This window comes from Eschrichtius robustus, chromosome 17 (genome assembly GCF_028021215.1).
Source record: "Eschrichtius robustus isolate mEscRob2 chromosome 17, mEscRob2.pri, whole genome shotgun sequence".
Classification (NCBI taxonomy): domain Eukaryota; kingdom Metazoa; phylum Chordata; class Mammalia; order Artiodactyla; family Eschrichtiidae; genus Eschrichtius; species Eschrichtius robustus.
Genome location: NC_090840.1, coordinates 16354494 through 16382473, shown reverse-complemented (window position 1 = coordinate 16382473; position 27980 = coordinate 16354494). Strand labels below are relative to the sequence as shown.

General features: G+C 37.6%; 1 protein-coding gene across 2 annotated transcripts in view; it reads left to right on the top strand.

The window, feature by feature from the left end:
- EYA1 (EYA transcriptional coactivator and phosphatase 1) overlaps positions 1–27980 on the top strand; it is a 159009-nt gene that overhangs the window by 100325 nt on the left and 30704 nt on the right. For both annotated transcript variants that reach the window (XM_068525357.1, XM_068525356.1), the window contains exon 12: positions 9955–10044. In XM_068525357.1, the coding sequence (XP_068381458.1) occupies positions 9955–10044 (90 nt within the window). The remainder of the gene's footprint in view (positions 1–9954; positions 10045–27980) is intronic.

Here is a 27980-nt window from a genome sequence, read left to right as displayed (position 1 = left end):
TTTGAGTTCATTTTTGTCTACGGTGTAAGGTAAGGATCCAACTTTATTCTTTTGCATGTGGATATCCAGTTTCCCCACACCATTTGTTGAAAAGACTGTCTTTTCCTCATCGAATAATCTTAGCACCCTTGTTGAAAGTCATTTGACCATATATGTAGGAATTTATTTCTGAGCTCTCTGATGTATTCCATTGGTCTATATGTCTGTCTTTATATATCACTCTATACCACACTGTTTTGACTACTGTGGCTTTGTAACTAAGTTTTGAAATCAGAAAGTGTGAGACCCAACTTTGTTATTCTGTTTCAAGATTGTTTTGGCTATTTGGGGTCCCTTGAGATTCCAGATGAATTTTATGATGGATGTTTCTGGTTTTGCAAAAATCATCATTGAAAACTTGATAGGGTAAATCACTTTGGGTATATTGATATCTTAATATTAAGTCTTCCATCCATGAACGTGGAATGTCTTTCCATTTATTTGTGTCTTCATTGATTTCTTTCAGCAACATTTTGTAGTTTTCAGTATACCAGTCTTTTGCCTACTTGGTTACGTTTATTTCTAAGTATTTTATTCATTTTGATGCTATTGTAAATGAAATTGTCTTAACTTCCTTCCTGGATTGTTCATTATTAGTATATAGATATGCAATTGATTTTTGTGTCCTGATTTTGTATCCTGTAACTGTGCTGAATTCATTTATTAGTTCTAACAGTTTTTAGAAACTCTTTGGCGTTTTCTACATATAAGATCATGTCATCTGTGAACAAAGGAATTCTACTTCTTCCTTTCCTATTTGGATGCCTTTTATTTCTTTTCCTTTCTTACTGAATTGCTCTGGCTAAGACTTCCAGTATTATGTCAACTAGAAATGGCAAAAGCAGGCATCCTTGTCTTGCTCCTGTTCACAGAGGAAAAGCATTCAGACTTTAACCATTGAGTATGATGTTGCCTGTGGGCTTTTCATATATGTCCTTTTTTGTATTGAGATAGTTTCCTTCTATCCTCTGTTCCTAGTTTGTAAAGTGTTTTTCTCCAGTGGTTTTATAATTGTTTTACAGTTTATTGTATGTCTCTTACATGTGTTTAATCTGTACATTCTCACTCAATCTTTTTTTTTAACCTTGAGTATTTCTGTTGTAATAACCAGATCATCTGTCTTATAGAGTGTCTGAGAGTCTGGGTTTTCTTGATTGCATCTCCATTGTGTTCCTTTGTCACATATTCTTTTGTCCCCTGTATTTCCTGTGAATTAGTAGCTAGATCCAGAAGCTTAATTAGATTCAGGTTTAATGGTTTGTTTGTTTGTTTTGGTCAAGACTTCATAGGTGGGGTATATCCTTCCAGTAAGAGATGTGTAATGTCTGGTTGCTCTTGTTTTAAACTTCAGTTTGCTGGTTGGACAGTCTCCTCTAACAATCCATTGTAATTATCCTGTAAATCCTTTCTTCTTGGCTCAAAGTTAGTTGATTAGGAAGGAGAAAACTCCAGAGTTTTGGGCGGGGGTGGGGGGTGTAGTTAAACCACAAGTTCATTAACTCAGCAGAACCAAGCATATGTGGATGCACATCAGAAATAAAAAGATGAGACAGTGCTTGTTGCAAATAACTAGCCCATACTTACTTTTGGTGAGGCAAAGTGTTGAGATAAACCTAAACCACTTTCTGAATTTAGAGATTTTCTCAAATATCTTCTCTCCTTGAATATCTCTCCAGTATTAGTGCAGATCCTTGTTAAGGCTTCCTGGTCACCTCTAGGAGACAGATAGATATCCTCAGTGGCTCATGCAGGTGCCACATTCCTTTATTATCTTTTCAACAGCATAGTGAATTTCAGTTTACCAGCCATAGTTCTGAGTCAGTGAACTAATGTGATTAATCTATAGGTTTGCTTGATGCTTGGTGGGTAACTTTAAAGGTAAATCCAACTCTGCCCCTTGAGGCTGAAGTCTAGCCTTAGGCATTTAATCTACAGGCAGTTTCCTTGTAAATCTCAGTGTAAGAATACTACTTAACAGAGGTTTATGTACAATGTATATACATTGTAATCTTGACTTGGAAGTGATCAACTATTTACATTAGGGAAAGAATGCTATGCTCATATCCGAGAGCTGAGAAATGGAATACCTTTCCCTGGTAGTTAATCACATGACAATCAGAGTTGCTATTTGAGGAAGAACTAATACTAGAAGACTCCACTTTTCTTTCTTGTTATGGTAGCTGATAATTTTAGATGATGTTGATATTCTTAAAGTAGTCCCACAAATTTATCCTTTGACCCTACCACAAACAAGCCCTCTCTGAATTATTACGTTGTTCCTCAAATGCTAAAACATAACATCGTTTTGTGAATACTGAAATTTTTCAGGGACTATACATTGAAGGTACTAAATTTGGAACGTACCTCAGTAATTAACTGTTTATTGCCGTTTATCACTACCAGCCATTTGTTGATAAACTTGGGCAGAGTCAAGATTTTTCCAAGACCTGTTCTTCCAAGTCATTTGTTAATTGACTGTAAGCAATGGATTTGGGCTGTGCTTAAGTGCCTGCTCACAAATCTCACCCTTTAATGATTAAAGGGTATAAGCTAACAGGTGTATGTGACCCACCCATGGAGATCACACTGCTTGGCTGTGCAAGTAATTGGTTTATTTTTTAAAGAACACTTCTAGGTTTCTACTGAATTGGTGCAGTATTTGGTTCCTATCTGAATGACACTTCCTCCCCTTTAGTTCCTAGATCTTCAGAGTATGGGACAACACCTTTGCCAGTTTGCTAGAGTTGGGTCATCTCTCCTAGTGATGAGAAGCTTGGTTGACATCTTTTGGGAGAACCAATGACACTCCCTCCTAGGAGTGGTCACACTGCATGTTCCCCATTTAACATCCACACAAATCAGCTTTACTGATGATTGGTCTCTTAAAAACACAGTCACCTCAAAAATATTGGCATGAGGAATTTAGGGTTGCCCTTATCTTTAAAAAGCATGAACTTCACATCCAATCTGAGTGCAGAATGTTAATGCATCTTTTTGTAGTGGAGACATGGTGTCCCATGTTCAGATTGATCTGCTGTTATTACTGTAGTATAGTGATAGTAGAAATCACCACCACCACCCATAGTAGCAGCAGCTTAATACTTGGCAGGTGCTATGTTCAGAACTTTAAATGTATTACCAATTTAACCCTTCAAACAAACCTGTTGTATTCCTGTTTTACTGATGAGGGACCTGAGGTCCAGGGGTTTAAGTAACTGAACTTGCCCACCACACAGCTAGTAAATGGCAAAGTTAGAATTCCAATCTAGACTCCATGACTGCAAAGCCCATGGTACGACCACCATGAGAGTGTGCACTTCCAGTGTCTCTCTACCCTGTATGCCTGCAGGTTGGAAGCACAGTTATCTTGGAAGAAGCTCCTTCAATTTCTGTGACATGTAGCAAAAAAGTACCCCTGCCAATGCCTTGTGTTGGGGTTAGTGTTAGACCTAGTTCAGTCAAAAGATGAACTGGATGGCATCCTTGTAAGCTCTGATCACAAGGAGTTTCATTACTTGTCATCCTGAGAGAATTCCTAGATGGATGTGTGGAAGTAATGACACAGCCCTGCAGTCACAACAATGTCTTCATTGGTGTTTGAGTCTTGGTGAAATCAAATTTCTGAACTGCTGTGGATTGTGCCTACTGAAAAGTGCATTTTTAGTGACGCTTGAAGTTTATCAAATGCCCTAGCTCATCTGTAAAGCAAAACAAGGCAACAAGAGCCCATATTCCTAGCCCTCCAGCGTTCTAATACCCACATACATTTACAGACACCCTTTTCTTTCATTTACTTCAAATCACATTATAATTTTTCAACATGTTAGTTCAAGACATGAATCTTCCTAGAAGATGAATTTAATGGCATTTCAGCATTTCTGTGCACCGATTTTGTCGAGAATTTCTTCTTTTTAAAGCATTTTCATCACATGAGGATCTAGTGTAATAGCAGTGATCAGGCTAAAAAAAAAAATCAAGGAACAGTAAAACAATGACAACAGGCCAGGGATGATGCTGATGATTTGAATACAGGATGATAATAACTTTAGTCTCTGTGGGCAGCTCTGTGTTCTAGAAACAGGAGAAAAAGATCTTGAGGGAATGGGATAATTAAAGATCACTGGATAGAAGATGAGAGCAAAACAATTGTTTTAGGCTTGGGTCTAATTTATCTGTATAATGTTGCTTTCTCTTCAATAGACATAACCATTTTTGACTTACACAAAACAGCCCTGGGTAGCCTAGCATTGCAACGAGTTCCTTCACCTTATTTTCATGATTTTAAGCAGACAATTGCAATTTTTTTTAAGTTGAAGTATAGTTGATTTACAATGTTCTGTTAGTTTCTGGTGTATAGCAAAGTGATTCAGTTACATATATATATATATATATAGAGAGAGAGAGAGAGAGAGAGAGAGAGAATATATATATATACATATTCTTCTTCAGATTCTTTTCCATTATATGTTGTTACAAGATATTGAATGTAGTTCCCTGTGCTATACAGTAGGTCCTTGCTGTTTATCTGTTTTATATGTAGTGGTGTGTATCTGTTAATCCCAAACTCCTGATTTATCCTCCCTCCCCCTCTTTCCCCTTTGATAACCATAAGTTTGTTTTCTATGTCTGTGAGTTTATTTCTGTTTTGTAAATAAGTTCATTTGTATCTTTTTTTAGATTCCACACGTAAGTGATATTATATGATATTTGTCTTTCTCTGTCTGACTTATTTCACTTAGTATGATAATCTCTAGGTCCATCCATGTTGCTGCAAATGGCATTATTTCATTCTTTTTTATGGCTGAGTGATGTTCCATTGTATATTTGTACGACATCACCTTTATATATTCATCCATTGATGGACATTTAGGTTGCTTTGCAATTTACTATCATATCAAAATAATTTAAGATCAGGGTTAAATTTAATTCCTGTGTGTGTGTGTGTGTGTGTGTGTGTGTGTATGTGTGTGTGTGGTGGTGTTGGATGCTGTTTGTCTTGTCTTGTTAAGGAACAGCTAGTAGAATTTCCTGGGCATAAGAACTATAGTAAGTTTACACTGTTTCTTCATTAAACAAGAAAAATGATAAAGCATTTGATTGTGTTTTCTCTATTTGAGCCTCTTCACTGAACTCTTCAGTTTTTACTAGGGAACTATATTGCAGAGAATATGAGAATATATTTTGCAAGATGTTGTAACGCATACCACTGATAAATTTTAAAAATAAATAATTGTATGCTGATCTTATGTTAATCTTATTCCCTGCATCAAATAGATAAGTAAGGCTTTGTAAGTAGCTCTTCTAAGAATGAGCTGCTCTTTAATCAGGTACAAATTATGAATGAACATGCTTAATATTGATACCATATTATATAGACAGAATGACTTTTAGGAATCAAATGTCCTTTTTTCCCCCTAAGCTAGGTATCTAAGATTTTTTTTTTTTAACTGACACTAAACACTAATAACTAACTAAAGATCAAATTTAGTATTTTTTTCTTCATTACAATTATTTGAAATATCTGCTGTTTATTTTTTTCATTCATTTATTCCTCCACCAAACTTTGGGAAAGCCCTGTGCCAGGCATTGTGCATGGTCCCAAGGATGGAGAGAGAAAGATACAGGGATATGTCTCTGACATAGACAAGAGCACATACAACTGTGGTACCCAGCGGCTGATGAGCCCGGCTGGGAGGAGTTGGGGAAGAGACTCTGGATTGATGGAGGGGCACTGAAAGAAGCCCTCTGTGAGATGCAGGACTGAGCATGGGGGTTGAACAGAGACTTGGTTGTATTCATGTCGGTAACCGGGGAAGACCGATCCAGTGAGGGAAGCTACTACAGATAGCTACAAACGAGCCACATGGCTGGAGAAAAGAAAATGGTGGTGAATATAAGGAAGGTATGAATTCCAGGTCCAAGGGGCAGGAGCTTGTGGTTCCTTTGATGTGGGAAATGTGATGAATCCGGGTTGCAGCCCATTGAGTTTCAGGTGCTCTATGGGTCATCAGGTACAAAGGACCAACAGGTGATTGATATCTGGGCCGACAAATGAGGTCTGAGGTTCAACAGAGGGGAATCGGGTGATAGTTGAAGGTATGAGTGTGTTGGGGTCTGTAAGGCAATGTGACTAGAGTGAGGAATGGATGAAAACCGTCCCAGGAACGAACATCACTGAAGGGATAGGGGATGGATAATCAGATTCTAGGAAGATGCCCAGAAAAGACTGATGATATTACAGACATAAGGGAAGAAGAAATGTTAAGAAGAAATTAGAAGTGGTAAATACCACAGAGGAGTCAAGTTCAGAAAAGAATGGAAACATTTGGCAACAAGGTTTACTTAAAATGAAATGTTTCTTGGAAGTGGAGGCGAAGTTCTAAATAATTTTTCAAAAGTGATGTAGCAAAAAATGGTGTTTTAAAAGGCACCATTTCACAACTACAGCTCTGGAATTCGTTACTGCAAAGCACAAGGAAAGTAAGATTAAGCCAAAGACATGGTGATTTTAATGTCTCAGTTTGGGTCTAAAAAATGTGTTTTTTCTTTCTTCCTCTGTATATGCCAAAATAAGCCATCAAGCTAGGACTAATTTATTAACTGTTCGGTGTTAGCTTTTGTGACATTTGACTTGTATCAGCCATGTTTGAAAAACATGAAAATATTGAAAGATTATTATAATAGGAAGATCAAATCTAACCTTGATTTGAGAAGAACTCCAGTTGCTAGAATGTGGAAGCAGATCTGTTACCATGGTTACCTATCTGTTCTTCTGGCTAGTTTCCTTTCAGGTAAAACACTTAGCGTGAGATAGCTGTGTACCCTAACAGCTCTGTTACCACAAGCAACTCATAACACGGCTGCAAATCAGTTTTCCTCTCTCTGAAATCAAAAGTAGGTGTTCTTTAGAACTCTGCTTCTCAAACTATAGACTTCGACACATTAACGGGTGATGAAATGGAAAGTAACAGAATACTCTCCACACACAGTGTGGAAAGCCTCGTTTTGCCAAGCTCACATTTCAGCTGTGTGTGTGTATGAGAGAGAGAGACAGAGAGAGAGAGAGAGAGATGTTACTAGATCATAGTATAAAATGATTTTTCTTACTGTGGATTATGGTTAAAAAATATTTGAGAAACACTGCTTTCAACTAGATCCCCTTCCTATTCTAAAATTCTTTCATTCCAGTTAATCGTCAGACTGTTCTTTTGGTGGTGTAAATGTTTCCTAACAACACTGTGGAGTGGCAGGTATGAAAACTGTTAAGGAATGACAGCTAATAACAAAAGAGAAAAACATTAAAAGGTAAATAAGGCCAACATCTATGTTGTATTTGACCACAAGACTGAACAAGCCTTTAGAATTTATTAGTATTCCAACTCGCAAGTCATTACTGTAATTTAGTTAGAGTATGCTGTATATTCACAAACGATGGAGTAATTCTTTTGATGGTGGTATAAATAAGCAACCATATCAAGGAGAAATAATCCTTTTTCAGAAGTAACAATACCATGGCACATCAATTCTAGAATTGCCCATTAAATAATTGCAGTGAGTCTCCTCCTGGCCACATAAAAAGATTCATCGACGTGGTTATGAGACAAGTCAGTGTATTTTTATTGGCCTCAGCTAGAGGGAGGACACACCTGAGTCAGGTGTTTTGTTTTAGAAACAGCTGTTTGAACTTCCCCTACTGGTTAATTTTGCTCTAGGCCGTATTTGAGCATTTGTTTTTTCCAGCACACTTAGAGATACTTGGAACTCTTGGAAGTGAGCAATTTCCTATAAAACCAAGATTCAATGAGAGTTTTTCTTTACTTATTTGTAAACAGTTTTTAATTCTTCTACAACCTATGAAATTGCATAGATTTTAGGTGGTATCAAGCAGGGAAGATTTAACAAGGCTAAATCATTGTACAGGAAATTTGAGGGAAGTGTTTTTTGTCCCTCCCTGCACAGCTCTTGGACGCTCAGTTGGCCTATGTGTTTTTATTTCCTGTCTGCCCTCTTACAAACCCTGGGGTATTTGCTTTGCCCCTTTGCCAATCTAACCCCAGATTCTTGGCAATAATGTGTTTTCTCTCTCCTTTTCATTGCCAGTCAGCTGGCAGAGAAGGCCTAGGTGGGAGGGGAATTGAGACCAGCAGTACCATCCTGCCATATTTTCCCCAGACCTCCTCTTGTCTGTCTCTGGGACTCCTGTGAGGTAAACCATGCTGGTGCTGGAGCTGGAGCTGAGGGTGTGCTGGTGGGGTGGGCGGAGCTAGTGGGATGGGTGGTGTAGGGATGGTGTTGACTTCGCCTCCCTGGCCACAGTTGATTGGCCCATGGCTGGCACCCAGTGAGTCTCCGCCCCCTCCACCATCCCAGGCCCCTCCTTTCTCTCAGGTGTATAAACACATATGATTGTGACAAATGAAGAGATGGAGTTTTTTCTTTTGGTTATTCTATGGGAGAACAACATATTTGCCATCTAGCCACCTGATTTATTAGATGAGCAAACTGAGGCCCAGTGAGATAAAGACACCAAAGTAACTAAGAGAACAAGGGTAGGGCTTGGCCTCTGGGTCTAGGGCTCTTCTTCCACCATTTGTCGCTGCCTCCCGAAGCCCATGAGAAGATGGGGCTTGAGGTTGATGGACTTTAGATACTTGGAGGGTAGGGGGTAAAACACAGGCAAGTCTTGAGCTTTGAAATGAAGGCAATAGAGAAAATGTACAAGGTTTATATTGGACAGTATTAGAAAGCAAGACTTATTTTCTCTGGGTTTTTTGTTCTCCACTCTAAGACTCAAAGACAGGTGATATACAAAGTACACCCCAGCTAGATGGGTGGGCGACATGAAGGCATAATTTCTCTAGTTACAGTTTCTCTAATTAAATGATCCACATGGATTCCAAAGGTTTGCTGTGATAATAAAATAGTATATCAGAAATTATTGTTCTTTGGAAAAATTTAAAGGCCATAAAGGTGAAAGTTGGTATTGCTATTAAAATGCCAATAAAAACTTGAAAAACTCACATTATATCCTTGAATACTTTCTCTACAGAATAATTTTCCTTTTTCACTAATTATGCAGGATATTCACCATGAACAGTGTTGCTTCCTGGGTTTGATGCATTACGAATATAGTAACACCATTAAAGCCTTGCAAATATCTCTACATCCCCCATCTTCAATACCAACAGATGTCATCAGGATATGTGTTGTGTGGGACAGACTGTCTACCACTAGTGTCAAAGGCTTGAAGCGTTGGGTAGAAGCCACTGTTCAGAATGCTGGTGCTCCCCTGTGTGTGTTCCTGGCTGTCTGATGACTGGATAGTGTCACATGAATGTCAAGATCAGCTTCCTGAACTGGCATGGTGCCAGCTGGCCAGAGTGGCCATCACTTCCATTTTGAGTATACTCGAAATTGCCAGGCAATCTGAATAAGTAAAAAATAATGGTAGTTATCATCTGGAGCGAAATTGGTATTTGCTATCCCTCTGAAATTAATCTATATTATATCTATTTTCTGATATTTGTGGCAGTGCTTTTAGACACTCTTCATGGATTGAGGTGGAACATAAAAAAAATGTCTTCCTGATTCACTGAATTTCTTGCTCCTGAAACAGACGTGTGAAGCTGAATTTCCTCTACTCTGTATGTCTAAGTAACCCTAGATTTTATATTTTTTGCAATATTATAAGCAGCAATTTTTTTCTTCATTATGCAAAGTGCCAACAACATTAGAGGTACTTTTGAAATAAAAGAAGTCACTGAAGTTCAAATACAGAATAAACCACGCACTCTAAAAGCAGCTGGAGCCCAAGCCTTTTGTCCTTTCCCCTCTGCTAACTCCCTCTCAGCGTGACACTGTATTTCCTGTACCCTGAAGTATGTACGTTCTTGACCTCTAAAATTCTTCTTTTAGGATCCACCTACTTCAGTTTCCCTTGGACTACGAATGGAAGAAATGATTTTCAACTTGGCAGACACACATCTATTTTTTAACGACTTAGAGGTAAGTTCTGATTATTTTATATACTCTTCATGTTGCATGTTTGGAAATAGGTGATTGGTCCTAAAATAACGATGGGATATTATTTTTTGAATGTATAATTGGAATAAGGAGATAAAGCAATTATTGATTATATGGTCATGCATTTTGCCTTCATGGAATTTCTGTTTTGCTTTACTTTGGCTGTTGTATTTCAAAGTTGGATTCCACATGATCATTGATGGGGATTAAAAGTTGATGTCAAGAATGTTTTATATGAAACTGTGTTGATTATCAGAAGCTACAGATTTCTCAGTTACATAATCACTGTTGAGATGGGTTACCGTTAGAATCCAACAGAATTTGTGATCCTTTCATATGCTGCCCATGTCAGACTCTTACCGTACTGGGTCAGATTCTTTTCTGTCTGGCTGGCCCAACTGGTCATATAACATTTTAGTCAGGCCTCTGCTCTTTGGGTTGCCAGGATTCCTTATGTCAAACTGCTGATGATTTTAGTTGTCCTTTATAACCTGGGGGGAAACTTTTGTAAGATGGCTAGTTAAATGTGTTACGGGCAATGGCAAACATGCTGATCTTGGTTAGAAGCATTTTTAAGAATAAAGAATATTGGTTTTCATAGCTCCATTATGAGAAAACATGCCTGTAACTACATTTCACTCCCTTCATAATAGAGATAGTTGTTTATTTAAATCCTGCTATTAAGCAAGCTTGTGGTAGAGCTGCCAACAGGCATTAATCATCAAGTTGTTGTTTTCCTAGATTTTATAAATGTATGTTATTTCAGACAGGAGAAGAATCTGAAAGATTCAAATAGAACTTTTACTGATCAAAGTTAATTGGCAGCAATTGGCCTTTAAATATTTCCTTATGTTTCCCCTTTTCAAAATCAAGCAAAATGCACCTTATTTCATAGATGAGCCAAAATCATTTGAAAAATGCCAGTGTGTGACAGAACTTAAATGCGGTTTGTTCAACATCTGTCCTGTATTTTGATTTCTTTTCATCTGCAATGAAACTACTCACAGACGAATTGGCAACTTCCAGTGCAATGAAATTATTTAAATGTGCTTCATTTTTCCCCCATTCCTTAGTGAAATATTTATTTTTACACTTAGGGTGAAATACAGAATTTTTTTTTTTTTTTTTTGCATTTTAAAGTGTTTGCTTTCCTTAAGGAAATTACACGTAAGGCATTACTATTTTTTAAGGTAGAAATATTCCAAGTGTGTGACAAGTTCAGAATTGCCTTTCTAAAAGCTTAATAATCATACTTATTTTCAAAAATAAAATAAGTTTCTGCCTTATGGTTGTGATTCCCTTCATAAGAGAACAGCACCAAAAAATTCCATATTTTACTAATATGTTAAAATTCCTTTCCTAAGTTTCCGTTGTTTCCAGTGATACAGACCAGGCTGATATTTTGTCTTGGGTTCAAACCTGTTACTCTTACTGATGTTAATAGGTGTTAATAGCATCCATCAAGAAGAAATTAGCAGGAATTTTCTATTGTTTTTAAACTCTACCCTCTTAAAAATGAAAGCTTGACTGTACAGTGCCAAAACTATGTGGTAAAAAGTGAGAAGTTAGGCAAAGTAGTAACTTGGTATAATATAGACAGAAAAGCTTCCTAACTCAGTTTGGATATAATATAGCCAGATTTTCATTTGTTTACTAACATTATTCACACTGAACTATATAGAGAAGGTCTGAAATAAAAGTAAATATTAAAAGTTCTAGTTTAGGTTTGTAGTGGATGTAGTTTTTTCATAAGCCCAAATTAAAAAAAAAAAAAAAAAGGAAAAGAAGAACTAAGGATCCACACAGATATTGAAATACCAGATTTTACTCTTGGCATGAGGACTCTTTCTTATAAGTAAAGTAGAAAAGAGAATGAAGGAGTAATTCAACCAAATGTAAAAATCAAATAGTGAAAAATCATTTAAGCTTGTAACCTTCCCAAAATTGATTTTATTTTACTTGAGAATAATATAAAGCAAAAGTATAAATGAAAGATTCACTTAGCCTCTGTCTTCGGAAATTATTTACTTGCTTTAGATTTGTGCAATATTTAAAAAATACATTGGTTTTTATACTTATTTCAATCTTTCACTTTATATTTTTGTAATTCAACAAACCTGAGACTGGTCATTGCAAATATTAGTTTCTTTCAAAATAGAGTAAAATTATTTCCTGGCAAAAATAAATGTATTAGCTTAATACTCTTTAGAAAACCAAAATTATCTCATCAGGCAAAAATGATGTGGTAATGCTTGATTTCACACTCCAATTAGCAATGTACTGTGGTAAAGGACATGAATATTTTAATATATTTTAATTACATGTTTTTAGCTTTTGAAGATCTAGAGTACAGGTGATTTCAAGGAGATTAACAATCTATTGGTTAGCTTGAAGTGTGATTTCTGAACTCTAATTGTTGACTTAAGCCTCATTTTCTTTTAAAATCTTAACTTTTTGCCAGCCACTCTGTATAATTTGGTTAGTTCAAGCTGTGGCTTAAAAGAGATTCTGAATAATGAAATACACTACGTGAGGAGCTTCCAGTAACAATTCTTGTGTTATCAAAGTATTTGCTTAAAATGGTTATTAGGATATTATTTAGGAAATTTTCGATATGATTTTAAAGTAATTTAGAAATATCTTCACTGTATTTTAAGACATAAAAAAGTTAACCATTTTAGTTTTAAAAGTCTTATTTGTCATCTCAGTTAGTGAGAGTTTTTAATAAAAGCAATCACAATTTAATTCTGTTGACACTTCAGGAAAAAATAAATAAAAAGGAGAAAGCTGGTTTTTTGAACCATTAAAAATGTTTGACATGTGAAGGAACATGAGTGACAGGGAGACACAATTATCAGAGGAAATAATATTTCCCCCCCACCCAGAGAAGAGTTTAGACTTGAGTTCCATGCACTCCTGGCTTTCCTATTTCCAAGTCTGACTAACACCCTGTGTATCATTTTACCAAAAGGTCTCCGTGTGCAATCCGACGATGCTTATTATGGAAGTCATTTTTTATGAATGACAGTATGAAATTGGAGGGTTTTTTCCAGCTTCTTTAGTAAAGTCTGTCTCTTTCTGACTGAATGGAGAAAGAGGTCTTTCTGTTGGATTTTTATTGAAAGGTGATCAACCGTCTGAATACGATAACATTTCAGTTTCACTTGCCTTTTGTCGGTGCTCCTGCTGGATTCTTCCACAATTAAAGGACGATATTTCATCAGGATTGATATGAGTCTAAAGAAAAATAAGGCACAAACTGATGTCGAATGTTCTCTTTCTGTCTAGTGTTAAGTAATATCATCTCACTGGCGTTACGGTTGCCATCCTAACTGATGTTATCAACATGGTAGCCTCCAAGAGTCTCCGCTCTCAGGCCACAGGGGTCAGGGTTGGGAAGTAGCAGGGACCCGCCTCTTGTCTTCTGGGTTGTACACACCACGTTCGGCTAGTCGAGTGTGAAGCTGTGCTACGACTTTCTCCTTCACGCTCCTAGTATGTTGGTTAGTTGGGACAGACCAGAGGATTCTTTGGTGTCAAGCTTTACAATGTCAATACCCCAGCCCTTTCTTGGGCCTTTGATACGTAGACTCCTGTCCCAGGTTTGATTTTCAATCACCTACTCTTGTAGCTCCTTGTTTTCACATTTTCTATTAAGAGAAGGCCTGGGACCAAAGGTTCTGGTCTCAGTAGAGCTGGGTTTGATGAGTCAAAGGCCAAGGAAAGGCACCATGGACAGTCTCCAAGTAATGCCATAATTTAAAGCAAGTAAGCTATAATGAGTTTTCTTATAAAGCAAAGAAATTAGTTTGCCCCTTAGTTTCATTCAGTCTTTAAATTTGCAATAATATGTTATAAGTCTAAAACTTGGATTATCGTCTGTTAATTATTTTAATATATCTTGTTTCTAAATTGATTTTTAGCTAGGAAAAAAATCTTCCTTCAAAATATCAGTCATGCCAATGCTAAGTGGCTTTGCTCTCAAGCGAAGCGTTCTGTAGTGACCTAATAATGCTTGTGCTTCCAGAAGTGGAAAAGTTGTAAGCTAATTGAGAAGTTGACTTTTTGAGTGGAAAAGTATAATTCACCTAGAAAGTGCTTTGTTGCTAAACAAGAATGAACTCTGATGCCCAGGGTCCAGCTTCTTTGTAGATGCCGGATGCTCTGGTTCCATAGGTGCTTGTAAAGAAGACACTTCCGGAAGAGCTTGAGCTGTTTTCTTCCTTCAGTGCATGTCACAGCCAAGAAACAACTCTATGAAAGTGTGTGGGCCTATCAGTAATTGCATTCTAAACATAAATGTACCCATAGGCATGTGTATGCCACTTGTCATTTTCAGCTCTGGACATAGGCTTCTGTATATGTATTTAATTTTCTGATAAATTTAGCAAATATTAAAGGATTACATTTCTTTAAAAATCCTAGTAACATCCTTCATAACACCTAGAATATTGCCCTATACATGTTGACCATTAATGAGTATTTGTTAGATTAAATTCTTATCTGTTGTCTTAGATAGAAGATCGATTTCTGTGTCCTTTCCCATGGAAGACAATAGACTTGACCTTGCCTTTCTGTTTTAAGATATGCTGCTTGACCTCATCTGTTTTCTTAGTTAATAAGAGTAACATCAAAGCCCTCAATTTAGGAGGCAAAATAAGTTTGCAAGCAACAAATGATTGTTAGACAAAAGACATATGTATTGAATTTAACTATATTGTAACTGGTGATCAAAATGAAGCAATACCCATATTTTGGCCATTATTGTTACTCATGAATAAGTTTACGTGTTCTTCCTATCTCATCATTTCTCACAAGATTCTATCATCTTTATTTTATCTGAAGTAAAAAATAGAAACATAAACCTATATTCCAAGACTTCCTTGATTCTGATGTTTAACAGAAAGTTAGGAGTCAAAATATGTGGCTGTTTAACATAATAAAAGATATTTTCCTTTACCAACAGCCAACATTGTACTTAGCAATAAAATAATAGAGGCAAATTGTCATAAAGGTGGAAACAAAATAAGAATGTCCTCTCTCGCTACTATTACTCTGCATTGTTCTAGGAATTTGGAGCAGCGCAATAAGACATGAAAGAAATGAAATGAAAGATTAAAATTATTGGGGTTTTTTGCATAATATTTGATATACATAGAAAACTGAAGAGAATCGACAGGAATTGTTTTAGAATTTACAGTGGGCTTCAGAAAAGTAAAAGACTATAGAATTAAATTAAAAAATCAATAGCCTTCTTCTAGCGACACATGTAGGAAATTTAATTAAATTATAATTTTTAAATAGCTTTTAAAAATTTAAAATAGCTTTTATAATAATAGCTTTTAATATAATAGCTTTTATAATAATAATATTATAACTTTTAAATAACTACAACACACAAAAAAAATTAAAAGGAAAGATAAGGAGTAACCTATATAAGACGTGTTTATAGGAAATATATGAATAAAACTTCGACATCCTACCGAAGGATCTAAAGGAAGATTTGAATAAATGAGATTTCTTCCATTCCTTTTCTTTTCTGTAATATGACAAAATTGTTGTAAGGTCCATTTGAAGGATAAATAGGCAAAAATACCTAGAAGTTTTGGACAAAAAGCAGTAATAGTGAGCACCCAGCTCAACCAAATATTAAATGTTTTATAATTCGACAATAATATGAAGATTTATGTTGGCACGGCATTGACATTGAACTATAGGGAGAAGAGAGAGCTCAGACACAGACCCAACTTGTAGAAAAATTTTGTGTGCGTTAAATGAAACCAAACAAATTAACCAGTGAAGGAATGGATTATTCAATTAATATACAGAAATAGGTAAATTACAGAGTTAAAATGTGAAAGAATAAAACTCAAGGAGCAAATATAGGTAGATCAAAAGGAGATCTCACATTGCTTACAGGAAATAAACTTTTGGATAGCCATTTGGCAGTAAGCATCAAGAGCCTAAAAAGATTGATACCATTTGTGCTAATTGTACATCTAGGAATTTTTACTTGTCAAAGACAAAGGCAACTATTTATAATTATAAATATTTCCAAATTATGGAATTCTGATCATGTTTCATTTCTTGTCCCAGGAGCTGGTTACATGACTCTGTTCCATTTGTGAAAATTCATTGAGCTATAATATATACTTTCTTCAACAAAAAGTTATTTTTTAAAAAGTAACATTTTGAGGAGTATACACACATAGTTTGCTCTCAATTCTGTTAAAAAAATTATATACCCTATGTATAATATAGTCACTACTGTTTCTCTAGCACAGTGCCTGGCCCATAGAAGGCACCCAGTAAGTACATGTTAAATAGTAAGTAAATGGAGGAACAAAAAACAGATGGAAAGAGGTACTCTAGAATTTTAATGTTATTTCTATCTGAGATCCCAGGTTTTATTTTCTTATTTGTACTTTTCTGTGTATTCCAAATTCTTTATAACATATATACTAATTTCTTTTGTAGTCAGGGAAGAAAACAAACACTGTTTCTGAAAGCCATAGATAATATTAAAAGACAAAGCTATTTCTAACCAATAAAATAATCAATATTATTGCAACTCATTAAGAAAAACCTAAAGAAATTAGCAAAGGACATGAACAGATAATTCACAAGAGAAAAGCATTCAAATTTTCAACACATAGAAAAGAAAATGTTGGATTTCACCTCTAGTAATCAGAAATGTTAGAGAGTAAGTGTTCAGCCTCTTGCCCACCAAATCGGCAAAGCTTTAAAGTCAGTAATATGGTCTACAGTGCAGTAGGAGGAACACTTGTGTACATTACTGATAAGGATAGAAATTGGTACAAGTTTTGAGAAAAGTAGCTTGATAGTACGTATTCAGAACCTTAATGTATGGAATCCTTTTACTCAGTAATTTCACTTTTAACTTCTAAGAAAACAGTTATAGGCAGAGAATTGATACAATATTAATGAACATTTATTGAACACTTGTCCTAAGTGCTTTACATACGTTATTCCACTTAATACCCTGATATTTCTATGATAACAGCACTGTTATTATCTCCATTTTATAGAATAGCCAAGAGAAGCTTAGAGTGGTTAAAACAAAACTTGTCTAAGGCCACACAGCTGAGTGGCCTAGACAAGTGATTCAGGTCCAGTGCTTTCTAGAAGTCCACTCAACCCCATGCTATGTCTCCCACATGGTGTTTTTTACCACTAAAATATAGAAATATTTTAAATATCCTAAAATAGATGAATAGTGATAAATGATACATCCTCATTGAAAATGGTTTTCAGACTGCTTATTAAATATAGGGAAAATATTCATGGTCCATTTCAAGTTTTAAAAATAGACTATTCAGTACAGTGTAGCCTTAATGTTAAAGTTTATAGCATATTATCTGAAAAGGCTACATACTATGAGACCAACTATTTGACATTCTGGAAAAGGCACAACTGTGGATCAGCTGGCTGCCAGGGGTTGGCGGTAGAGGGGGATGAATTAGTGGGAGCACAGAAGATTTTTAGGGCAGTGGAACTATTCTATGTGATAGTACAATGGTGGGTACATGTGATGATACATTTGCGCAAACCCATAGAATGTACTACACCAAGAGTGAACCCTAATGTCAACTATGGACTTTGGGTGGTGATGGTGTGTCAATATACGTTCATTGGTTGTAACAAATGTACCACTCTAGTTTGAGATGTTGATACGAGGGGAGGTTATGCATGTGTAGGAACAGGGGGTATATGAAGAATCTCTGTATTTTCTGGTCAGTTTTGCTATAAACCTAATACTTCTCTAAAAAATAAGGTTTATTAATTTTTTTTAAAAGTGTGGCATATTAAGAAAACTGGAGGAAAATACAGTTTTAAAAGCTACCATTATGTAACTTTAAAAATAAGCAGTCTACAAAATAAATTATACTGTATAATTCTGATTTTAGCATCTATGACATTAAAAATAACTGGAGGTGAATACATTATAATGTTGCTCGTCTGGACGATGGGGTTATAAATGCTGTTTCTCTGTGATGCTTCAAAACTGAGATGCTCATAGCATTGCGTAAACTCTTTATACCTTCTGCCCTTCATTCAATAGTCAATATATATTTATTAACTATTAAGTGCCAGGCACAATTCTGGATGCTGAGGATGCAGCGGTAATTGAGTGAAGGTTACCCTCTTCGTGGAGGGGAAGTAGGAAATAAACACTATGTAAATAAAATAATTTCAGGTAGAGATAAGTGCTAGGAAGAAAATCAGAGAGTCATTTAAGGGATAAGGGCTCTTTAGCTGAGATGGGGCATCTTTAGCTGAGAGTGGGACATCTTTAGCTGAAATGTTCAGGAACAGGTGTCTCTGAAGAGAGGACGTTTGTGAAGAAACCAGGAAGTTGGGAGGAAGCAGCTGGAACAGCAGGAAGTCATTCTGGAAGGGGAATGGCCTGTGCAAAGGCCCTGAGGTAGGAATGCATTTTGCTCCTTCAAGAAATAAATAAGAGCTTCATTTGGTTGGGGCAGAGTGAATGGGGGGAAGGTGACAGGGTCCAGATCATGAAGGGCCTTGTAGACTGTGGTAAAGAAGTTGGATTTTTTTCTAATTGCAATGGGAAGCCATTGGAGAGTTTCAAGCATGAATATGATAGACTAGTGCTTACTGCAGACTGGTTGTCATATGAGGAACTGGACTCAGTGAGACCAGTTAGGAGACGGTTGCTTTGGGCTGAGGATGTAGCAGTTCCGGACGTGGTGTGAAGTTGCAGGATTTACAGTATAGTTTGGTGGAAGCACTGAGAATCTGCTAATGGGTCAGATGTGGGAGGAGAAGGAAAGCAGAATCAAGGATGGCCACTAGGTTTTGACCTGAGCAGCTGGATGGGTGTTCACGTTATCTGAGATGATGAAGAGCGCTTTGGGGTGGCGAGGTTGGGGGAAGAGTTGTCCTCAAATATTTTGCATTGAGCATATTAAGTTTGAAATACCTATTCAACATTCAGGTCAAGAGATTATGTACATTTAGGTGTGGATCTCAGAGGAGAGAGGCAAATGTGAAGATACAGTTTTGGGAATCATATAGGCATGAGACAAAACATCTCGGAGGGGAAAGAGGAAATTGGGAAGAGGGCATAAGCTTGGGCATCAGACACTTAGAAACAGGACCAAGAAAGAAGAACTCGCAAGAGAGAGTGGTAAGGAGTAGACAGTGAAGTAGATGGGAAAGTACAAGGCATCACAGAAATCTAGGGAATAGTGTTTCAGGAATGAGGGGGTGGCACTACTGTGTCGAGTGGCTGTTGGATTTGCCAAGAATGTTGGCTGGTAATGACCCTGGTAAGCACCGTTTCGGTGAAGTGGAAGACGTAAGCCCACTGGGAGTGGGTTGAAAAGAGGATGAGGGTTGACACCGTGAAAACAGGAAAGATTGATTGAGAGTTTCCACAATGACAAAATGCAAAGAGATGGGTAGGATGTGGAGACGATCATAGCATCAAGGTGTATGTGTGTGTGTGTAGGTGGCGGGTTAGTGTTAAAATAGAAGATATTTAGACATGTTTGGGTGTCAGGGGGAATGATCCAGTAGAGATGACACAAGGTGTGGCAAAGAGAGGGAACAGCGGAAAGAGTGAAGTCCTTGGGTTGCAGGAGAGGATGGGATTCAGGACACCAGGTACAGGATTGGGCTTCAGTAAGAAGGCAGGCAGACTCTGCAGGTACAGATGCAGGCAGGCAGCTGGGGCTCCACAGTGGGAGAGGAAGCTGTTTTCACTGTAAAAGTACCTCCCGTAATATCTTGTGATTTTCCATCTACCTCCTTCTACACCCGCACCCCACCCCCAGGCAGTCCCTTGAGAACGGGGACCATGACTCGTCCACTTGAAGCCCAAGCACTAACGCCAGATTTGGTTACACAGAAGGCTCTCCTATGTCTTTTTAATTCTTTCCAAATTTTTGAAAGTAATAGTCTACGATGAACCCTACTCTTTTTACAATTTGCAAACATCCAACTTTCTAAAAGTAAATGACTGATCACAAATCCTAAAAATAACTGAAATTGTCCAAGAGGTTAAATTTTGATATTATCCTTTCTTAAGTCGTATTTTCAAAGTCCTTAGTGGCAAAACACCATGGACGTGCAAGAGGTACGATATAAAATGATATTCGGTGTAGATCCAGTTTAAGGTGTTTTTAAAAAGGTGCGTACATCCCAAAGAAGATAAAAAGATTTTCCACATTAAAGATGTTACAAAAAATAAGTAATTTCTACAGTAAAAAAGGGATTTACCTCTGGATAGTGGGATAACACTACCATGAACTAAACTATAAGTTCTCTTTATATTTTTTCTTTTCTATAGTTAACATTTCTTATAATTAGAAAGTTGTTGAATAATCATGACTCAACTATTCCAACTTGACTCAAAGCCCTATATTTATGTGGTGTGTTATCTTACAATTCTAGGGGTACTGGAGGTTAAACTCACAAATTCATTAATTCTTGAGGGACCCCTCTGTGCCTCAATTTCTCATCTGTAAAATTGGATGGTGATAGTACCCACCTCCTAGGGTCAGTGTGAAGATTCAAGACACGAATACCTGTTAAGTGCATAGAACTAGCTCTGGCACACAGGAGGCACTAAGGAAGTCCAGTCTGCTATTACTCTTTATTGAGTATGTTTGATGCAAAACACTGGAGAGTAGGGCCATGGAACAAGAAGAGGGGGTGACTTAGGGAGTGGTTAGGAAATGAAGCGTGTGAAATAAGTGGTTTGCCGCCAAAATTCCCTTGTAGAATTCCAACAGAAATCACACCAGAAAAACAACAGAAATTCTGCCGGTATTCAGTTTGCAAATGCAGATGGTTCCAGGCACATCACAGCGTACTGTACTCCTTTTGTTCTTTCCTCATTCACATGCTTCTCCCACCCCCAGTTCCAAGAGGGGAGGTTTCCTTTGGGCAGTTAAATAGCTACTGTATCTGGCTTCCCTCACCCTCTGCTGTCCCTTCGTGGAAAACGAGGATGCTGGCTTCATGTCCAAAAGACGCGTGTTTCTTGGATTGTGCTAGTAAGTTGTCCTTTCCTTGTCCTTTTTCTGCTTCGTGTTTGAAGCATGGCTCCTGGATCTTGCTGGTGGTGTGTGCAGCGTGGAGCAGAGCCTTGCCGTGTGCCAAGCAATATAGGAGGGAGAAGGGCAGCAGGCTTTAGGGAAACTCTTCTCACGTCAGCACAAAGCATTGACTTTGACTCTCCGTCAGCACTGGGAACTCAATCTTCTTATCTCCAGTGTACATGTGTGGACAGTTGAAGTGAAGCGATTTTTGCCCAGAGCCACTTGGTTCGGTGATGGTAAAGCTAAGGTGGGAACAGGAGTTTCTGATGCCAGATATCATTGCACAAACCTCTCTAGCCATGTCCCATGACCTGGCTATTTCTCTGCAACGGCATAAAGGAAGCAGTGGCATGTTGGTGCTGTCACATACTATTGTCATACAGCAGATCCCAATAACGAACGTGTTTTCTCTAATGGATTATTTGTTAGCTTTGTTGCTCACTATGTCTTACTCTACTGTTAGTGGTCACCAAGCAAGCTAAAATCTGTCTTGGAAAGGTTTGGAGGTAGATGGGTAGGTAGATAGGTTGTCAGACAGATAATGGACAGACAGACATGTGCTTGTAAACTCCTATTGTTGAGTAGACAAAAATATTTTAGCTGCCTGTATCTACACTGCACAGAAAAAGAGCTACAGTGCTATAAATTTACTCATGCTTACTCCATTCTAGACACTATGCTAGGCATTGAGGAGAAGAGATGAAATATATTCACTGCCCTCAAAGAGCCAAGATGGGGGGTGGAGATAGAAAAGCAAGAAAACAGAGCACAGTATATCTCCACAGTGACGGAGACACGTAAGGATCTTTATAATAGAGTCCAAAGGCAGGATGGCTAAGCCAGCCTGGGGGAGAGGTGGCAAGGCAGAGAGGGCAGGAGGTATGACTTCCCCATGACGTAACGTTTGGTGTGAGAGAGCATGGCATTTAGGAACAGTTTGAGTAGATATAAAGCTCAGAGCACATGTAGAGCAGTTGTGAGATAAAGAAGACAGAAAGGGAGACCGAAGCCGGATCATGAGAGGCTTTGTACACCCTGCTAAGGAAGTTGAATGTCATATTGAATGCCAAGGGTAATCACTAACGAATGTTGAGCATTGCTATGGAGATGAATTGTATTGTGAAGTCAGAGGTGTCAGTAAGATAGGTTAGAAATCACCAGGGTTCGTTTGTAGGAACAGAGTAGGGGGGCAGATGGGAAAGCTCTTAAGAAAGTCCTCTGGAGCATGGGAGAAAAGATTTGATGCAATGGGTTGGGAAACAAGAATCTTACTTTCCGGCTTGAACAATAAGGTAGAGATCAAAAACCCAGGACAACTAGCTGGCTTTGGAAGGAAGATGCTAAATTCGATTTTGAGATGTTGAATTTGAAGTGTGTGTTGGACGTCAGGCAGACGACAGCAAGCATCAGTGTATGCGGGTCTGAAGCTCAGAAGAGAGAATCGAGCCTGAAGTCATCACCCATAAAATTGGTTACGATTTCTCAGGAAGAATGTATTGAATGATAAACATTATCTCAGAGCAGGGATCTCTTTGTGAGATTTTTGTTTGGAAACACAGAATCTAAATGTATGTTGATTCCCTGTTCAGAAACTTAAATAACATATGTAAAGCAAAAGGGGTCGTTCTAGCAAACTGACAATTGACCTGCCTGTGAAACTATCTTCCTCGTTTTACCAGTCTCTTTTTTGATTATTTTTTTATTGAGGTATAATTGACTTACAATAATATGTAAGTTTCAGGTGTACAACATAGTGATTCACAGTTTTAAAGGTTATATTCCATTTATCGTTATTATAAAATATTGGCTTTATTCTGTGGATGAAGCCACTGGGAGGCAGCGTGGTCTGGGGAAAGAGTGAACACTTCTTTGGAAGTGACGCAAGTTCAGGTCTCACTTACAACTAATGCTCGACCTTCACCCATCAACCCCGGCAAGCGTCAGAGATGTCCCAGAGGTACAGTGCAGTTAGGAGAGAGGATTATCTGGAGCCCCAACCAGTGCCTGGTGCATGGTGGTGGGCCTCAGTATTCAGGAGTGCCTTTCCTTCTTGCCAAATAGAAATGCCACTTCAGCTTTCACATAATTGGCTGATGGCTGTCAGTTTATTTAAAAGTCCTGAGAAATTGACCAGTTGGTGTCACCTATGACAGACTTTTTGTTTAGATTCTTCATTTTGACAGGTGCTCAGTAATCTTCAATCTGGGAGATTTTACTCGCTTACCTTCATAGGAAGTTTGCTTAGTAGAGAAAAAAATTCTTTTTTTAAAAAAAAATTGACGAGTGCAAGAGAAAGCCTGTAACTTCAACTTCCCCAAAATGTGCTTAAGTTGTGGTCCCTGGAGTCTTCTCCCGTTTCGGGGCAGTTACAATAGAGCCTCTATCTGGGCTCAGCCAGTCCAGTATGCTAACAGCATTTCTAAGTAAAACCTTTCTAAACCCTGGATTCTTCTTGCTGCTAATTTTGCGCAACTCCTTTGTAAGGCAGGTAGAGTGCCGGGGCAGGCGGAGAGGATGCCGTTTTTAATCAACAGTATTTGGTGATTTTGTTTGTCTCTTCGAAAATAATGGACTAAGAAGTATCTTCTAGTATTGGTGTTTTGTCAAAAAGTTAAAGGGACCTCTTAGATCCAAGATACCATCCCTTTTAATTGGTGGGAATAGTTTGTTTTAAACACATACTAATGCAGTCCCCCTGGACTTGCAGATAAGATGTTTCTACTAAGCAAAAAGTAGGTAGCTTGGAACATTAACAGTTGAAAGATAGCATGTATATAATAAGAACATGTAGAGGTGTGGCGAAATTATATTTTCTCTTTTCAAAGTAGTAATTATAACCTTTACTTTCTTTAAAATATAAGGAAAATTACTTGAATTCAAAATGACAAAAACGAATAATTCACTCTACTTTCAGTAACATACCTATTCAAATGGTCATAAGCAGAAGTCATACCCCATAATTGGCCAAGGCCTTAAGGAAATTGACAAGGGCTTTTCCAAGATCCAAGAGAAAAATTTTAAACTTTATATTTGAGTTAAGAAACAAATGAATTTTGTAAAACTTTTTAGGGATGATAGTAAACAAGATGAAAGTGATGTTCTCAAGGGGCTTAAAGTCACGTAAGCTCAGAGTAAGGAGTACTCAGAAAGATGAGGGTGACATTGAAACTGTCACAAAGGATTAACAGGAATAAACAGCCGTGTGGGGTGGGCTTTAGGGAAGAATGTTCTAAGCAGAAGGTATATAGTGAACAAGGCTCAGAGATTTGAGTGATTAAAACTATCACGTAAGGAAAAGTCTAATGTAGCCTAAAGAGATAAGTGAATGTCATGAATCTGTCTAAGCTTGTTCATCAGCCTGGTCATTCACTTAAACATTTATCAAGTGATGACTGTCCTATGCACAAAAATGCTTAAATATTAATTATTAATAAATTAATCTAATTAATAATTAAATATTATTTTAGGTGTTTAAAATGGAATTGTAAGGAGGATTGACAGTTGTTGCCCTACTCAAATATTAGGGAATTAAGAAAATATTAGAAACTATCAGCCATTGCTTGGTTAAAAGAAATATGAGACATGCATAATGTGGAATAGTATACAGCAATTTAAAAAGATAATACAGATGATTAATTGATATTAAAAGATGTTTATTCCATATTGTTGAGTGGAGGGGAAAGTAGCTACAAAACGTGTATCTGGCTCTACTGGCTTTTTTGGTGTGTATCCCGTGCCAAAATTTAAGCTCTACGAAAAACATGAAGAACGTTGGATAATTGACTGAATAGGACCAGGAAGAATGATGGAAGAATTTTTTTTTAACACCGGCTCCTTCTGAGGGATGGAATTGACGTTTATTTGTTTTATATATTTTTGTGTTTTGCATGTGTTCTCTACATGAATATGTATCATTTATAATCAGATAAAAATAATACATCTATTTTCATAAAACTACTAACTTTTTAACACTGCAATGACAAAATGTAGTAATGTTAGCAATTACTTTCCGGTTGGGTCACCCCATTTTTTCATATTAAATTCTGTCAGCCAGATAATCTGGAAGGTTTCCTTCAGTATCGTCCATGTGCTTGGTCCACACAGAAAAGGAATAGGCAGGAGTAAGGTTCTACTTAGAATATAAATAGGGAGAAAAAGACCCATAAAAAGTTCTCTCTTCCTTCAAAGCATTTATTACCTGGTGGGATACACAGATCTGTGTAAGCCTTCATTTCCTTATCCATCAAATATAGAGTTTAAGGGAGGATTGGAAATAGCGTGCAATATACGTGCCTGACACATAGTGGCTCTTAATGACTGTTGCTTCTGTTATTCAGACAGTGAGCTCCAGAGGGTACATCAGGGTTGAGAAAGAAAAGAATCCATTAATTTTATTGGTCAAATGAAAAAAAAAAAAAAAAGCTTGACAGAGGAATCTTGCCTTGACAGGAGAGAAAGGAGAGACAAGGCATTCCAGCAAGCAATAGACACAACCGTTATCTGGTGAAAGAGGGAGGTGGAGGCCAGGCTGATTGAGGCTGGCCTGCAAAGAGAATGTAGCTCCTCCAGATGGGCTATGAAGGAGAGACAGACAGCACTGGATAGGCAAGGTTAAGTCTCATTATTATTATTATTTTTTTTTTTTTAAATGAGGAGTTTGGCACTTATTTTCTTTTCTGTCATTTATTTGTGGATGACCTCTTTTTTAAAGATTTATTTATTTTTTATTGATTGATTGATTGCTATGTTGGGTCTTCGTTTCTGTGTTAGGGCTTTCTCTAGTTGTGGCAAGCGGGGGCCACTCTTCATCGCGGTGCGCGGGCCTCTCACTATCGTGGCCTCTCTTGTTGCGGAGCACAGGCTCCAGACGCGCAGGCTCAGTAGTTGTGGCTCACGGGCCTAGTTGCTCCGCGGCATGTGGGATCTTCCCAGACCAGGGCTCGAACCCGTGTCCCCTGCATTAGCAGGCAGATTCTCAACCACTGCGCCACCAGGGAAGCCCCAAGTCTCATTATTGAAGCCCTTGAATGCCCATTTGCGTTGGAATATATAACGTATTTCTAATTTAATTTTTCCAAAGCATCTATTGATCACCTTCTGGTTAAAAGGCAGAGACAGACAGAAACAGAAGTGAAATGTATTACCTGCCCCCAAGAAGCTAATCCTCCATAGTGGCTTAACTGGAGGATTTCCACCAGCTCTCCCATCGTATTTCCTGGGAGAGCAAAACCTTCTTTGAGAAAACTAAATCTGAAGGGGATTAACGCACAGGCTGGGTTGAAAGGAGAAGGGCGAGAAGCATGATGAATCCCATGTTCCGTTCTTGTAGCTTTGTGAGAATTCTAGTTCCTTCTCTGAGGGAAAAATCATAGTGACACTCACTTATACCCTCTCTCTCCAGCCCCTCCCCATGTTTATGAAGGCTTACTGGCACTGTCTGCATCTCGTTTATTTTCGTGTGCTTGGTGCCTGGTATATTATTAGTTGAATTATTATTAGTTGAATACATGACCAAATGAATGAAAGAATACAGAATGCGTGTCCTATATATTTTCTAAAGATATTTCCAGAGGTAACATAGATCATATTACTGCTATGTTAATGGTATATAATATACTGTTTTCCTAAATAATATATAAACAACCAAAACATAGTCTTTGTGGCTTGAAATATATAATTCATGGGAAAAGGGGTGGTTTTGTAGGGAGTGAGATTATGAGTATGAACAAGATTTTTCCTTAGTTTTCAGGCACTTGCCTCCCCCCGCCTCCCCTATTGACACCCATTGGTTTGGGGCACACCAGAGCCCCCATGCTGGAGGAAATTTACCAGATAGGAAAGTTCACACCAGAGTAATGGAGCTTAAGTCATTTACCCTTACCAGAAGTCTTTGTCTTGTAAAAGAAGATTGAAAAGGAATGATTTCCACGGGTGGAATTTCAGACCCACTGATACTTGGAAGAGAAGAGAGAACTTTTTGCGTAAGAAAGTGGCCTCCTCTGAGGTCCTCACTCCCCCCATGAGGGGCTGACAGTGAGGGAAGGTGATGATGGAACCTTCCTGAAGCTCATGGGGAACCTATTTTTTTTTAAGTGCCTATGTCCGTTTCTGCCTACTTTTCTCTCTGGAGTCAGCGGTAATTATACGGCAGAGGAAATCAGCCTGGAGAATTTGTATTCACTTATGAACTAAGGATGTTATTCCGAGCTACACATTCTTTTACACAAAACTGATTCTTTTTTACCATTATAAAGTCATCTGGCTATATGATGAAAGTTAACTAAAATTAATAAATTGGTCTCTTTTAAACTTTCAAATCTTACTCCTCACCCCTGCAAAAAAGAGTCACTTAAAAAATCAATTACATTGAAATATGTCCTTAAAAATTGTCCTGACATATGGTTTGCAGTTCAATAAAGAGGAACCGATAGACATGAATGGTAATAAACTGGAACTTCTGTTTGTCGCAAATATTGAATTTTAGAGTGAAAAATTATTTCAGAAAAAAAGAGCTCTCTTATAATATGACCTGTTTAATTATTACAGCTTTAGTTCATTGGTTTATGTGTGATCAAAACAGAAATATTCCATGTAAATGAAAACTTCTAGTTAAATGCTTTGTGAATATATTAGTATGTGATTAATTTTCTTCAAATGGCAGTGAAGGTTAAAAGAAAGTGATTGCAGAAAAGGATAAAAGGTTTCCTGGTTTGGGTATGTTTCCATGCTTATAGCAGCAAGTTTGCAATAAAAAGTATGATTTTTATGAGAATATGGTTATTCACAGCAAGACTGGAGTTGGTGTCACTGTGAAAAATTCTTCTTTGG